This window comes from Camelus ferus, chromosome 4 (genome assembly GCF_009834535.1).
Source record: "Camelus ferus isolate YT-003-E chromosome 4, BCGSAC_Cfer_1.0, whole genome shotgun sequence".
NCBI classification, from domain to species: Eukaryota; Metazoa; Chordata; class Mammalia; order Artiodactyla; family Camelidae; genus Camelus; species Camelus ferus.
In genome coordinates this window covers 4,499,349-4,514,245 of record NC_045699.1, presented here as the reverse complement: position 1 = coordinate 4,514,245, position 14,897 = coordinate 4,499,349, and the positions used below count along the sequence as shown (strand labels likewise).

Here is a 14,897-nt window from a genome sequence, read left to right as displayed (position 1 = left end):
GGGAGAAAACAGCTAGACACAAACCTCTAAAATAAATATAAGTTCTAAAACTGGCACGGGCTGACCCTTCCCAGCTCAGTATGAGTAACACGCGTTTCGCGGTTTCCATCCTGACGCTCCCATGACCGAGGGGCTTCTGGTGATGCCACGTGAAGACTCCCTGCACCCACCCGGGGCAGAGCCGGGCAGCAGCTCAAAGCACGAGTGGGTCCAAGGCTCCGAGCCTGCTGCCATGACTGAGCGCTGTGACCCCGGGCACATCACACCTTGCTCAGCCTGCGTGGCCTCATGTGTGACGCAGAACACTATTGCACATCAGCTTTCAGGAGTAAATATGAGAGATCCAGCATGCTGTTTATGTTAATTATTTCTACAAGGTCTCCAGTCTCCTCTCAAGATCCCTCTGACAGGGGAAAAGAGACCCTGGACTTTCAACAGCAGTACCGAAGGAGGATGGTAGCACTACTGAAAGTTAGCTCTCCTTTACTTTTAGGAGCCCTACTACTATGCAGTAGCTGTTTATTCCCATCACCTTTTTAACCCAAGAGCTGAGCAGACAACAAGTCTTTGAGCTCTGTCGTTGGTAACTCACAGAGAGGAGGGTGGAAGGACTTACTGCCAGCCTCCATGAAAGCTTCAGGAAGGTACGTGAAGCCACTTTCTTGTTCCAGAGGATTCCCACAGCTGGCATGCTCACCAGGACGCTGCAGGTTGATGATAGTTTTTATACCGTGACTTAAAGGAAGAAGAAAAAACAAAATCAGTCATACTGGGAGGTACTGCTGAAAAAAAATAACCATTTTTGGCATTCATAAACACCATTAATTACTCTGAAAACAGTAACATCTTATTTGAAATAAGCTCTTCACACTCCTGTAGTTAAAATAAAAGCACTTTTCCACTTGAAGTCAAAAGGATGGCAAGAGCAAACATGAGCTGGCTTATTAAAGTGTGTAAACAACACGCCGTTTACCTTCGGAACTGCTCGATGATGCAGTACTTCTCTAGGAGCTCCGTGGACGGGCGCGCCATGGCCAGGATATGATCAGTGACCCTGCAGATGGGAGGAGGGACTGGTGAGATGCATAAAACCGAGAACATTCCAGCTCTAAGGTCTGAGAAAGAGAATGCAAGATTTCAAGCCCTTTTCCCATGATTTCAACAACTCTGTAAGATAAAAGTCTGCTTAGACAAAAATCTGGCTTCAATTCTGTATCATGATTAGGGATCCAAGAAACCCTAGCTTCTTAAATGTCTGGAAAAAGAGATGGACTCCAGCACAGTATTTTCCAGGACTCTCATGAGATTCTAGCGGATGTGATGGAGAAACAGCTGGCTGCAAAGGTAGCATCTGGATTATTTATCCAAAGGTTACTGACTAAATGAGGAGGGCCAATGGGAGGAATTTTCTTACTCAGCTCTCTATACCCCAGTTACCTGAAGTTTTGAGTGGGGACAGTAATGACCGCCTTGCAGGGTTGCTGTGAGAATTCAATATGATGTGAATGGGAAGTCTTTAGCACAAGTCCTGGCATGTAGCTATGAATAAATGCTCAGTTATTGTTAGCCAGAAACATGGGCTTTGGAGTCAGTCAGGCCTGGTTTCAAATACTGGCTTTTTCACTTTCTAGCTGTGTAGCAAATTACTTAGTCTCTCTGGACCTCAATCCCTTCATCAATAAAATTACATTAATAATGTCTACTTTAAAAGTTTTATGAAAATAATAATTCAAAGTGTCTAGCACGATGCCTGGCCTGTGGCCAAATGGATATTTACTGAATGTACACATGGACAAAAGCCCAATAAAGAGCTGTCACTCTCATTAGGGATCTGGCTCCACTCTGTTCTGGTCGAATTTCTCATCAGTGGCCTGCTAAAAGATACATAAGGTAGCCTACCGGAACTGGGGGTCACATGAGCCTGAGTGGAGTAACAAAGACATTAAATGAGCAGGGCAGGATTCAGGAAGATACCACCCCTCCTGCCCGAGGCAAAGTCTAAAACTTAACAGGGCCCCTCAAAGGCTTGGGGAGCCCCCCAAACTTAATAGTCCTTAGTTTAAGATGAGGAGGGATGTAACATGAAAGCAGTAGAGGTGAAAAATATTCAGATGGTTTAGTCGACAATAAACCAAAAATATTAATGTGACCTTAAGCTGCATTATTAGGAATTTACTTGTCTGACCACACTTTCACAACATTCTTTAAGACAGTGATAAAGTAGAACATGATCTGTGGGGAACATGTGACAGTGGACCCCAGACTATGTCACTACACGTGTACCTAGCAAATCCAAAGAGGGTTGCAAGTTAGATCAGCTGGTTGACAAATATCTAAGCTGTAAAAGGATTCTTGCCGTATAAAATGATTCACTGCTAGAGTTCTTTAAACATTCCTCTTAGTGCTTTCCAAATGGGATTTGGTTTGAATATCAGAATTTTTCAGAGAGATCACTATATCAAAAGAGGTCTATGCAAGTTTACTATTAATAATAAAAGCAGTATGATTCAATAATGAATGAGTTACACTGACCACAAACAACATAAGCATGTTATACCATTTACTGAACTCATAGCCTGTACACCTGCTACACGGGAAGTACACGTACTGGCATGAAAAGGTGTCCTTTCACACAGAATACAGCAACAGAATAAAAACGAGGCTAAAGTTTACCTGTATGAGATAAAAAAGCTACATGTGTACCTCATAATTTCTCAAATTTATAGCTGAATGTTTTAATTATTCCTCGCAATTTCTGAAATTTAAGAGCCATCTAGGTATCATTTCTTTGAGATACTTTACATAGAGCATTTCACTGAATTAAAAAAAACAAACCTGTAAGGTTGGTTTTATTATTTCCATTTTACAGATGAGGAACTTGGTTCGGAGTGCCTGTGTGAGTAAGCCAAGATCACACAGTTTGTCAGGCCAGGGAGGGGAGGTGAGTTCCTCTGACTGCAAACCCCATATTCCTTCTTCTGCAGCCCACCGTCCCCAGCATCGCCCACGTGTCCATTCCCTTTTCCTGCTCAGCAGCAGGTGGGAGCTACTGAAGACGGACCGGATCACTTACCATGACGAGTAGACCCCCTTGATAGCCTGCTCCTGCTCGCTCCAGCACGCTGGGTTTTCATACTTGCAAGCTTTGCCACCACATGCCACGGAGCAGGCCACATGTCCAGGAATGACATGCCGTAAACGCTCTCCGACTTTCGTGTACTTTGGTGTTGGACGTCCGGGATTTCCTAGAACGTACACACAAAGGAAGAGTCAAAGTTCTAATTCTCCAAACAGAAGAGTAACACGGGGAGCAGCTTCCATTTTCCATGATTCGCTGGTGCTGAATCCCCTTCATTTTGTCACAAATAACACTGTCTCCTTCTCATGGAAGTGCACCCTCCCTTACTACAGAAAAGGCTTTAGCACACAATCATTTCCACATGTCATATTGGTAACGAGAAGGAAAAAACAAGATCTTCTACGAGGGAATGAGTTTTGTGCAAAAACTACATTTTTAAATTAAAAAACACAGAACATTCGGTCATTTTTATCTCCTATTATACGTCCACTGAAACTTTTAGCATAACAGACGGCAAAAAGTATAACCAAGAATTTTCAAAATTTTAAAAAGTCTAAACACAGCATAGCCTGTTCAGTCCTTCTATTTAAACTCAAAGGTGTGGCAATCTTTAAGAAGAAAAGGAGCTTTACTTTTTCTCTCGGGGCAAGTTGGGCTTCTCTCGGCACAGCTGACGGAGGACATCGCCACCATCACCTGGAGAGAGGACGAGGACAGCATCTTGGCGGCGGAGCTGCGCCGCCCCTGCTGCAGACGCAGCAGGGGGTCGGAGGCAGAGTGTCGGCGGCCCTGGAGAAAGGCGCTGAGGAACGGCATGGCAGACAGCCTCCGAGGGGGGTCCTGCATGGCGCTGGCTTTCCAGGAGGCAAGAGCTGGAGGTGAGGCGATGGCAGCGCCAGCCTGCTCCGCGATGAACTTACACTGAGACACGAGCATCACTCTGCATGATCTAACAGCCATTCAGGATAGGCTGACTTGTTCCCATAGTGACGAACAAAGAACTACTGATTCCCACTCAGATCTGCACAAGCAAAATCTCCTATGAATGGACTGCATTTTGAACAGATTGTTCAAATATGAGGAAGAATAACACGTATTTTATAAAATGCGACTATTCCGTTTTACTTCTCAAACCCATTTAAAAGATCTGACTGCTCAAAGAATTACATCTAAAATATTGTAATACATTTAGAAAAATGTTTTTATGATGTAAACACACATATTTAAATATTTAAATGTTGCTTCTTTCTTTCATATCTACCTTCTGAACATCTGGAAAAAATTCTGTTTCTGGAACAGGGTGAATAAAAAGTTAATTGTAAAAATGGGATAGACTAGATAACTTTAACATTATTAAAATACCATTTAATTTTTCAAAACAAACCCCCCCCCCCTATATTTTCTTTATAGAACTATTAAAGGAATACTTGGACAGAATAAAGAAAGATATCTGTAGGGCTGATACATTAATCAAGATATTTACTTTCATATTTTTATTTTCAGAATGTGAAAACCTAATTCTTGGTTGTGCATTATTGGATAGCTATATTAGTCATGCCATCAAAAGCTCAGACACAGTTCTGTGCTTTTTGTTGCTGACTGTGGGGAAAGGAGAAGTTTCAATCATGTCTTGGCAGAGGCACAGGAAGAAAATTCACTAAATATCACATTTTTTTTAAAGGAACTAGATGAGGGGGACGTTGCAACTTGAAGATAAAGGACAGAAAGAACACAGAAACTGTTACAGCCACCCATTGTCCGCCTCCTCTCTGTTAATGTCAGGCTGCACACCCCAACCCCACCCCCGTGTTGCTCTCTCTTTCCAAATGGTATTTCAGCCATGTGCAGACGGAAACAACCTACTGTCACAGATAGGTTCTTTGTTTTGTTCTGTTTTACTTTAACAACTAATAGTGCTTTAAAGTACACTCCTTTTAAAACGCCCCCAGATCTCCCCAGCTGGAAGCACTTTGTCAAATTAGAGCAGCACAATTTGGTGCCCACATTGCTACACTGAGTGCAGCACGATGCCTCTGTTATTTTGTACACAGCAACGAAAGACAATTTTTAATGTTCCCAATCTGGAAGGCACAGCTTCCACAGAGCTTTACAGGAGAGGAAAGAGAAGATGGGATGTGGAAGGCAAGTTGCAACCTGCCGGCAGGAAGCCCTAAATGCTCAAACTGAGGGGTCCAAGTGTGCTATGTGGGGAATAGGGAACCTGACTCAGGTTTCTTAGTCTCTGTTAACACCCCCAGTAAAGACAGAGCCGGGGGCCAAGGACTGGGGACCTGCTGGGACAGTGCATGACAGGAGCTAAGCAGGGGAGTGAGACCGCACAGGGGCGGGTACTACATGGGGTGCCAAGACTTGGAGCTTAAACGAGCGGCAGCGAGATGCTGCGGCTGATTAATATGGGAGTCCGTGAGGAGACAGTGAGAGGAACACCCAGCAGGCCAGGTCCATTTGAGATGAAAGGCATGCGAGGCGGCAACCAGGAGGCCTCAGCCAGGGAGTGGGAAACGCCTGATCTGTGCAGCTCTGAGGACAACCACAGAGAGCAACTGCTCTCAACGGTTCGGAGAATAAAAATGAATCTGATGAGGACAGGACTTCTCTGGACCAAGCTAAAGAAGGGAAGGCTTATGTATCATCTCAAAAACAATTTCTGCTGTAAAATCTTAAGAACTGGGCTGCCCTCAAATAAATATGTAACCACTGAGCAGACTCAGTTACCAGACAGTCAGGGATGCTCGGCCCAGGTCCTCAGGAAAGCGGAGCTGAAGGCAAACTGGTATCCAAAGCATGACTGCAGTCCTCCCTCCCAGCATATTCAGACTCAGAAATAATATTTTAATTTTTATTTGACTTCGCAACAGGAAAAAAATGAAGCCTTGTTTTTTAGATAAACAGGAGCAACAAGACCACCTTAATTTCTACTTTATGTTTTATAGAAAATGAATTATTTTCGAGTAAGAGTAATTTTATGAAGGGCCAGGTCTCAATGGATACCTAAAAGGTAAAACCCTTTTTTTCCCCGAACATTCCTGGGTAGGACTTTGCTTCCAAATCCTTCACTGTAATCCCCCTTCTTCAGAGAGCCCGCCCTCCCCTCTTCACAGGTGAACTTCTGATAGAGCCGACTTTGCCACATCCTCAGTCATTCTCAGTCTATTCAACTCTTGGCCCTGCCTGCACCATCCACCAAAAACCTGATCTTGCTAAGGTCCCCGATGGCCTCTTTATAGTTTCTGTCTCACTGGGACTGCACAGGACATTCAACACAGCTGGACAATTTCGTTTTAATTTAAAAAGCTTTTTGGAGAGGATTTTCTTTTTTTGAAGCAATCTCAAACTTACAGAAAAGTTTTAAGTGTAATACAAAGATTTTTTTAACCACCTGAGAATAAGCTGCAGACATGCTTCCTGATTACTCTAAATAACTCAGCGTATGTTTCCTGTAAACAAAGACATTCTCTAAAATTTCCCCCAAATCAGAAATGTATGATTGATATATTAGTAGTTGCCTGCTAGTCCTCAGACCTCACTCAAGCTTCACTGATAATCTCAATGTTCCTGGTGGTAAAATCAGAATCACAGTTGCATTTAGTTGCCCTCTCACTTATTTTACTTTAGAATGAGTCCCTCAGTCTTTCCTTGATTCCTGATGCCTTCATCTTTTAAAGAGTACAGGCCAGTTATTTTGTAGAACATCTCTCAATTTGGGTGTGTCTGCTTCCTCATGATTAGATCCAAGAAGCCCTGGTGTTTACTTGTGAAGAATGGTATTTAGAAACCAAGTCTGGGCACTAGGTGTGCTCATGACTGTTAAAGTGTTGTTGCCAGCAGGCCCTCTCAGTGGACAGAGCTAAAGAACACGTGCATTACAACAAAGGAAATCACAAACAAAATGAAAAGACAACCTATGGAATGGGAGAAGATATTTGCAAATGATGCAACTGACAAGGATTTAATTTCCAGAATATACAAACAGCTCATACAATGCAGTAACAACACCACCACCCAATCAAAAAATGTGCTGAAGACCTAAATAGGCATTTCTCCAAGGAAGACATACAAATGACCAATAGGCACATAAAAAATGCTCAACATCACTAAGCATCAGGGAAATGCAAACCAAAACTACAATGAGGTGTCACCTCACACTAGTCAGAATAGCCATCATTAAAAAGTCTACAAATAATAAATGAGGAGAGGGTGTGGAGAAAAGGGAACCCTCCTGCACTGCTGGTGGGAATGTAATTTGTACACACACACACACACACACACACACACACACAATGGAATACTACTCAGTCATAAAAAAGAATGAAATAATGCCATTTGCAGCAACATTGACGGACCCAGAGATGATCATACTAAGTGAAGTAAATCAGAGAAAGACAAATGTCATATGGTATCACTTATATGTGGGATCTAAAAAAAATGATACAAATGAACTTATTCATAGACATAGAAAACGGTTACCAAAGGGGAAAGCAGGAGGGGGGAGGGATAAATGAGGACTTTCGAACTAGCAGATACAAACTACTATATATAAAATAAATAACAAGTTTCTAATGTATAGCACAGGTAACACATATATATGTTATATAATATATAACATATTTAATATCTTGTAATAACCTAAAATGAGAAGAATATATATACATATATATATGCATAACTGAATCCAGTTATGTTGAACACCAGAAACTAACACAACACTGTAAATCAACTAAACTTCAATTGAAAAAAGAGTATGTGCATTATATATAAGCATACACACATTTACATCCATATATATGTATGCACATACAATGAAAACGGAGAGTTCACCCTGATATCACCCATTCCAATCCAACAGTGCAGGGATCCCCATAATTTCCCCCTTTCTATAACCCCCTTCTCTGTTGGTGAGAACCCTGCTACCATTACCCTTACTGTATTTACTTATCTGACTAGGCCTCCTCCATGTGACCACACTCCCCTCACTGCTGCTGCCCCCTCATTATAAGTGGATGCCTCCCTCCCCACGACTGAACTCTAACACCCCAAGCTAGGCTGCTGCTGCCACCCACCTGCGTGGGTGCCTCTCACCCTGCGTGTGTTCTGACACCTGGAGCATTCAAACACCCAGGAGTCAGGTCAGCCTCTCACGTGACATTGTCCTGCTCAGGAGACATGACTGCCAGGCTGCCCCCGTACAGGTCTCCCACACCCTACTTGGCTTCCTTCCTTCCACACCCTGCAGCCTCACCCATCCTACCTTTTATGGCCTTGCCCCAGTGACTTTTGGACTGTTCAGTTCAGGAAGGGAAGGAAAAAGATGAGGAAGAGAAGTCTCCTTCTTTTTTTTTTCTTTGTTAATTGTGGTAAAACATATATAACTTAAAAGTACCATTTTAACCATTTTTCAGTGTCCAGTGTAATAGCATTATGTACATTCAGACTCTTCTGCAACCATCACCGCCATCCCCCTCCAGAACTTCATTTTTCAAAACTGAAACTCTGCACCCCTCAAACACTAAGTTCCCACCTGTCTCTTGCCATAGTGCCTGGCAGCCACCACTGTACTTTCTTCTTCTGTGAACCTGACTATTCTAGGTACCTCATATACGTGCAACCACATAATTATTTTGGTTTTTTGTGACTAGCTTATTTCACTTAGCAAAGTCCCTTCAAAGTTCACCCGTACTGAAGCATGTGCCAGACCTCCTTTCCTGTCTAAGGCTGTACGTACATGCTACAGCTTATCCTTTCATCTATTCACAGACATTCAGTCGTTTTCAACTTTTGGTTATTGTGAGAGCCGCCAGAAATACGGGTGTACAAATGCCTGCTCAAGTCCCTGCTTTCAATTCTTTCTGGTATATACCTAGAAGTGAAAATGCTGGGTCATACGCTAATTCTATTTTTAATTTTTTGAGGAACTACCATACTGTTTTTCAACAGTGGCTGTACCATTTAACACTACCAGCAATATACTAGGGTTCCAACTTTCTCCACATCCTCACCAACATTTGTTATTTCTGTGTTTTTGATAACAGCCATCCTAAATGGACATGCAGTGGTATGTCACTTTTTTTTAAACATTTTTTACTGAGTTATAGTCATTTTACAATGTTGTGTCAAATGCCAGTATAGAGCACAAAATTTTTCAGTTATACATGAACATACATGTATTCATCGTCACATTCTTTTTTGCTGTGAGCTACCACAAATCTTGTATATATTTCCATGTGCTATACAGTATAATCTTGTTTATCTATTCTAAATTTTGAAATCCCAGTCTGTCCCTTCCCACCCCCGCACACTTGGCAACCACAAGTTTGTATTCTATGTCTATGAGTCTGTTTCTGTTATGTATTTATATTTTGTTTTGTTTTAGATTCCACATATGAGTAATCTCATATGGTATTTTTCTTTCTCTTTCTGGCTTACTTCACTTAGAATGACATTCTTCAGGAACATCCATGTTGCTGCAAATGGCGTTACGTTGTCGGTTTTTATGGCTGAATAGTATTCCATTGTATAAATATACCACCTCTTCTTTATCCAGTCACCTGTTGATGGACATATAGGCTGTTTCCATGTCTTGGCTATTGTAAATAGTGCTGCTATGAACACTTGGGGTGCAGGTGTCATTTTGAAGTAGGGTTCCTTCTGGATACAAGCCCAGGAGCAGGATTCCTGGGTCATATGGTAAGTCTATTCCTAGTCTTTTGAGGAATCTCCACACTGTTTTCCATAGTGGCTGCACCAACCTACATTCCCACCAGCAGTGTAGGAGGGTTCCCCTTTCTCCACAGCCTCTCCAGCATTTGTCATTTGTGGATTTTTGAATGACGGCCATTCTGACTGGTGTGAGGTGATACCTCATTGTAGTTTTGATTTGCATTTCTCTGATAGTTAGTGATATTGAGCATTTTTTCATGTGCCTATTGATCATTTGTATGTCTTCCTTGGAGAATTGCCTATTTAGGTCTTCTGCCCATTTTTGGATTGGGTTGTTTTTTTCTTATTAAGTTGTATGAGCTGCTTATATATTCTGGAGATCAAGCCTTTATTGGTTTCATATGCAAAAATTTTCTCCCATTCTGTAGGTTGTCGTTTTGTTTCGCTTACTGTGGTTTTGATTTGCATTTTCCTAATAGTTAATTATGTTGAGCATTTCAAGTCCTTTGTGCATTTTTGAACTGGGTTGTTTGTTTTTGGTTGTTGAGTTTTAGGAGTTGTATAAAATTCTGGATATTAGTCCCTTATTAGGTACATGATTTGCAAATAGTTTCCCCCATTCTGTAGGATGACTCCTGATTCTGCTAGCAGTATCTTTTGATGCACAAAAGTTTTAAATTTTGATGAAGTCTAATTTATCTATCTTTTCCTTTTTTGCCTTTGCTTTGGTGTTATAGCCAAGAAATCATCACCAAATCCAATGTCATCAAGATTTTCCCCTATATTTTGTTCTAAGAGTTTCATACTTTGAGCTCCTACGTTCAGGTTTTTGAGTTTGAGTTAGTTTTTGTATATGGCATAAGGTAAGGGTCCAATATCATTCTTTTGCATGTGCATACAACAGTTTTCCCACCACCAATTGATGGAAAGATTATCTTTTCCTCATTGAATAGTCTTGGCATCCTTGTAAGAATCATTTGACCACATAAGCAAGGTTTTTTCCTCCCCTGCTGGAATCTCTATTCTATTCCATTTTTTGTATGTCTGTGTTTATGCCAGTACCACACTGTTTTGATTGCTGTATCTTTGTAGTAAGTTTTGAAATCAGGAAGCAAGTCCTCCAACTTTGTTCTTCTTTTTCAAGATAATTTTGGCTATTTGGGGGTCCTTTGAGATTCCATGTGAGTTTGGGGATACATTTTTCTACTTCTGCAAAAAAAAAAAACATCATTGGGATTTTGATAGGGATGGTCCTGAATCTGTAGATTCTGTCGGGTTGTACTGACATCTTAACAATATTAAGTCTTCCAGTCCATAAACACAGGACGTCTTTCTGCTCATCCAGATCTTCTTCAATTTCTTTCAGTGATGTTTTGTAGTTTTCAACTGAGACAAGCTAAGGACACTGTGGCCCTGACTGCCCTCACTCAATCCCCTTTCTAGCTCAGAAGTTCCATGCTGAGAAAGGAAAGCCTTCAAAGGGCAAGAACAAACCTCAAACACTGGCTTCAAAAGTTACCACACCAAAACTTTACTGGATCAACCTGTAGAGCAATATATGTCCCAGCAGAGTGAGCAGCAGGCAACTAGTGGAACCCAGCGGCTGGGTATGATACCAACAGAGGGAGACAGCTTAGCAGAAACATTAGTGAAAGAGAGCCCTGACACACCACTGGCATCCCGGGGTGACTGCATCTGCCTGCCTCAGGCTGTGCCCTCCGAGGCTTCAGACTGTGGAGAAAACAGACTTCACTGAAACGGTGGAGAGTCAAGTCTCTGAACACAGGCAAGCAAAAGCAACAAAACAGGCCTGGAGAAGGGACGGGGAAATCAGCCTGTAGAGGCGTCATCGGACGCTACCTGTGAGGTGGACGTCAGATTTTCAGAAAACACTTCAAAGTGGTCATTATAAACATGACCAGAGAACTAAAGGAAACCATGCTTAAGGAAGTTAAGGAAGGTACGATGATGATGTCTCATCAAACAGAGAGAAATTTAAAAAAAGAAACAAATGGAAATCCAGAGGTTGAAAAGTACAATAAAAAATTCACCAGAGGGGCTCAGCAGATGTGAAGGGGCAGAAGGGGGAATTAGATCATTGGAAGACAGACTGAGAGAGATTACGTACTCTGAAGGACAGAGAGAATAAAGAATGATAAAGAAAGAACAGAGAATCTGAGAAATACAGGACACTTGTGTGTACCAACATGCACGTAATGGATGCACCAGAGAGGTGAGGAGGGAGCAGGAAAAATATTAGAAGAAATAATGGTTTAAAACTTTCCATACTTGATGAAACATTATAATCTATACATCCAAGAATTCAACGAACTCCAAGCAGGGTACACAGAGAGAGAGTCACACCAAGACACGTCATAGCAAAAACACTGACAGTGAGACACAAAGAGAAGAATGATTCCTCCTGTACAAGGGAACCGCAGTAAGGTTTACACCGACCGCTCAGTCAGAAACAAGAGGCAAAAGGGCAAAGGGATGACACACTCAAAATACTGGGAATTAAACACTGTCAACCAAAAATATTATAGCAAGCAAGATTATCTCTCAAAACTGAAGGGGAAATACAGATATTTCCAGATAGACAAAAAACAGAGACTGTCTTGCTAGGAGAGCCAGCTTACAAGAAATAATAAAGGAAGTTCTTCATGTTGAAAGCTAGTGACCCAAGACATGAATGTGAATCCACATAAAAAAAGAAAGGATATTGGTACATTACAAAAGACAGTATATATAAAAGACTGAGTACATAGGAATATAAGACAGTAAAATTCAACAGGAAATTACAAATTTGTCTTAAAACAAATGAATAAACATAAAATTCACAGCAAAGAAGTGCATGTTATAAAAGACAACCAAACAGAAATTACAGAACTGAAAAACACATAACCAAAATTTAAAAACTCCCTGGATGGGCTCAATAGTATACAGTGCATAGGACAGAGAATAGAATTAGTGACCTGGAGGACAGATCAACAGAAGTTATATAATCTAAACAGAGAGAAAATAGACTAATAGAAATTGAATAGATTCTCAAGGGATTAACACAGGAGCTCATATCCGTATCGGTGAGTCCCACACAGAGAGAATAAAAAGTGTGGGACTAAAAAAACACTGTAAAAAATTATGGTTGAGAACTTCCCAAATTCGGGGGAAGGCATAAACTTGTATGTTCAAGAAGCTAAATGAACCCTAAATAGGACATCCCCAAAGGGGTCCATGCCAAGAGTCACAGGTGGAAGTGGGTTTGGCTATAAAAGGGCAACAAGAAGGATCCTGCAGTGATGGAAGTGTCCTGTATCTTGACCGTAACAGACTATAACAGTCAATATCCTGGCTGTGATGTTGTGCTGTAGTTTTGTAAGATGTTACTATTGGTGGAAACTGAGTAAAGGGTAAATGGGATCTTTCTGTACTATTTCTTACAATTGCACGTGACTGTACAATCATCCCAATATTTTAATTAAAAATATATATATATAATCAAAGAAAAAAAAAAAAACAAGGCAGGCCTAAATGAGGGTCATTTAGCAGAGGTCAGGGACAATACAGGGAGGGCAACTAATAAAGAGTATATGGCATGTGACCCGGCAGAGTTTGGGCTCCATATGAAAAAAGAGCTAAGTTGGGTAATGGCTGGGCAGGTTGGGAGACTGGTTATGAAAAGGAGTGCAGAATAAATAAGTAAACATTCTGAGGATATTAAGAGCCAGGTTTCTCATTCTTAGAGAAGGAAATTATAAACATAAAAATAGGGAAAACTAGAATGATGGTATAGTGTTGCATTAGAACAGAAGTGCCAATGCAAAGTTACGGTTTCAGTATGCACAGATAGAAACAAAAATAAATACACATGTAAAAGCGAGTGTGTGTGTGTGTGTGTATATATATGTACATATATTAACGTACACTTCCTAGCTTTGTCTCCTAGGGAGCGTGGGGACTGTGACATTCCAATAGCAGCCAGCACGTCAGTAGCAAGCACTTCCTGGTTTCTAGATACCATTTCCCACTACAAGAAGCCAGGGCTTCCTGGAGAAATGGCTGACCTCAGGGCTGGGGCAGGGAGAGTACAAGATGAGAGTGTAAGCTCTCACTGTGCTAGAAAGCAAGGGATGCAGGAGTGGTGGGGACACGTCAAAATGACACAGCTAACATCTTGAAGGGGCTCTTACTGGCCAAATATGATAGTATCATATTTAAGCATCAAAATAAATGATAGTAAAAGAATATCAAACAAATGACAGTAAAAGATGATTTTCCATTGAACAAAACATGACTCTACACTGAAATAAAGAAAACCAAACCAATCAATGGAAAGAGCACGTTCTTCCTTACTGCACAACGTGCCAACTAAGAAAGGCAGAAGGAACGACAGAATTGGAAACCTCCATTTAGTTATCTACCACAGTAATGATTAGGAGCTGAAAGTCCTGCGTAAAACCTAGATGAGGACCAGGATATATACATGGTTTCAAAGCATCTCTCCATAAAATATTAACTGTGGAGGGAGAAAGAATAATTTATAGTAAGTAAATCTTGGCAGATACCACTTTACTGATGTGATCAAACTGAACATTTCCAGTGACATGGAGAAATGATACCTTGTGTCACCTGGCAGGATGCAGTATAAGACAAGCATAGAATCACTTGTGTGATGTTCCTGCCAGAAATGCACAACCTCAATCTCCTGATGAAACAGTAGACAAACCTATTTGAGGAACATACTGCAAAATAACTGGCCTATAATCTGCATAAAGGTCAGGAAAGGACTAATAATGGTCACTGAAAGAAACTGAAAAAATATTGCAAGTGTCATTTTGCTATTAAAGGATATTATTCAGACAGTTGACAAAACTTGAGTGGAGGGTCTCTGGGTGAAAAATATACAGGGACTTTTCTGTAAGTCTGAAATTATTTCAAAGTAGAAGAACTAATATCACAAGAAGAGAGACGCGCAGGCATTCTGGGCGTTCTGATGGAGGAATAAGGCACCATCCATGAAACTCTGTGCCAATTAAAAACCCAACTAGACTCTATATCCCTCTATCAATTCAATTTACAGGAAATACCATGAGGACACAATTGGCAAAATACAGAATGTGCCAGACTCTACAGGGCAAAA

General features: G+C 41.2%; 1 protein-coding gene across 4 annotated transcripts in view; it reads right to left on the bottom strand.

Annotated features, from left to right (window-relative positions):
• The window catches only part of PTPDC1 (protein tyrosine phosphatase domain containing 1), a 54,187-nt gene that overhangs the window by 12,497 nt on the left and 26,793 nt on the right, over positions 1-14,897 (bottom strand). For 3 of the 4 annotated variants that reach the window (XM_032477433.1, XM_032477434.1, XM_032477432.1), the window contains exons 3-5: positions 3,074-3,245; positions 974-1,054; positions 617-735 (exon numbers count right to left, since the gene is read on the bottom strand). In XM_032477433.1, coding sequence (XP_032333324.1) covers positions 617-735; positions 974-1,054; positions 3,074-3,245 — 372 coding nt within the window. Of the gene's footprint in view, positions 1-616; positions 736-973; positions 1,055-3,073; positions 3,246-3,711; positions 4,287-14,897 lie in introns of those variants that run through there. The other variant, XM_014561442.2, reaches the window with a different exon arrangement.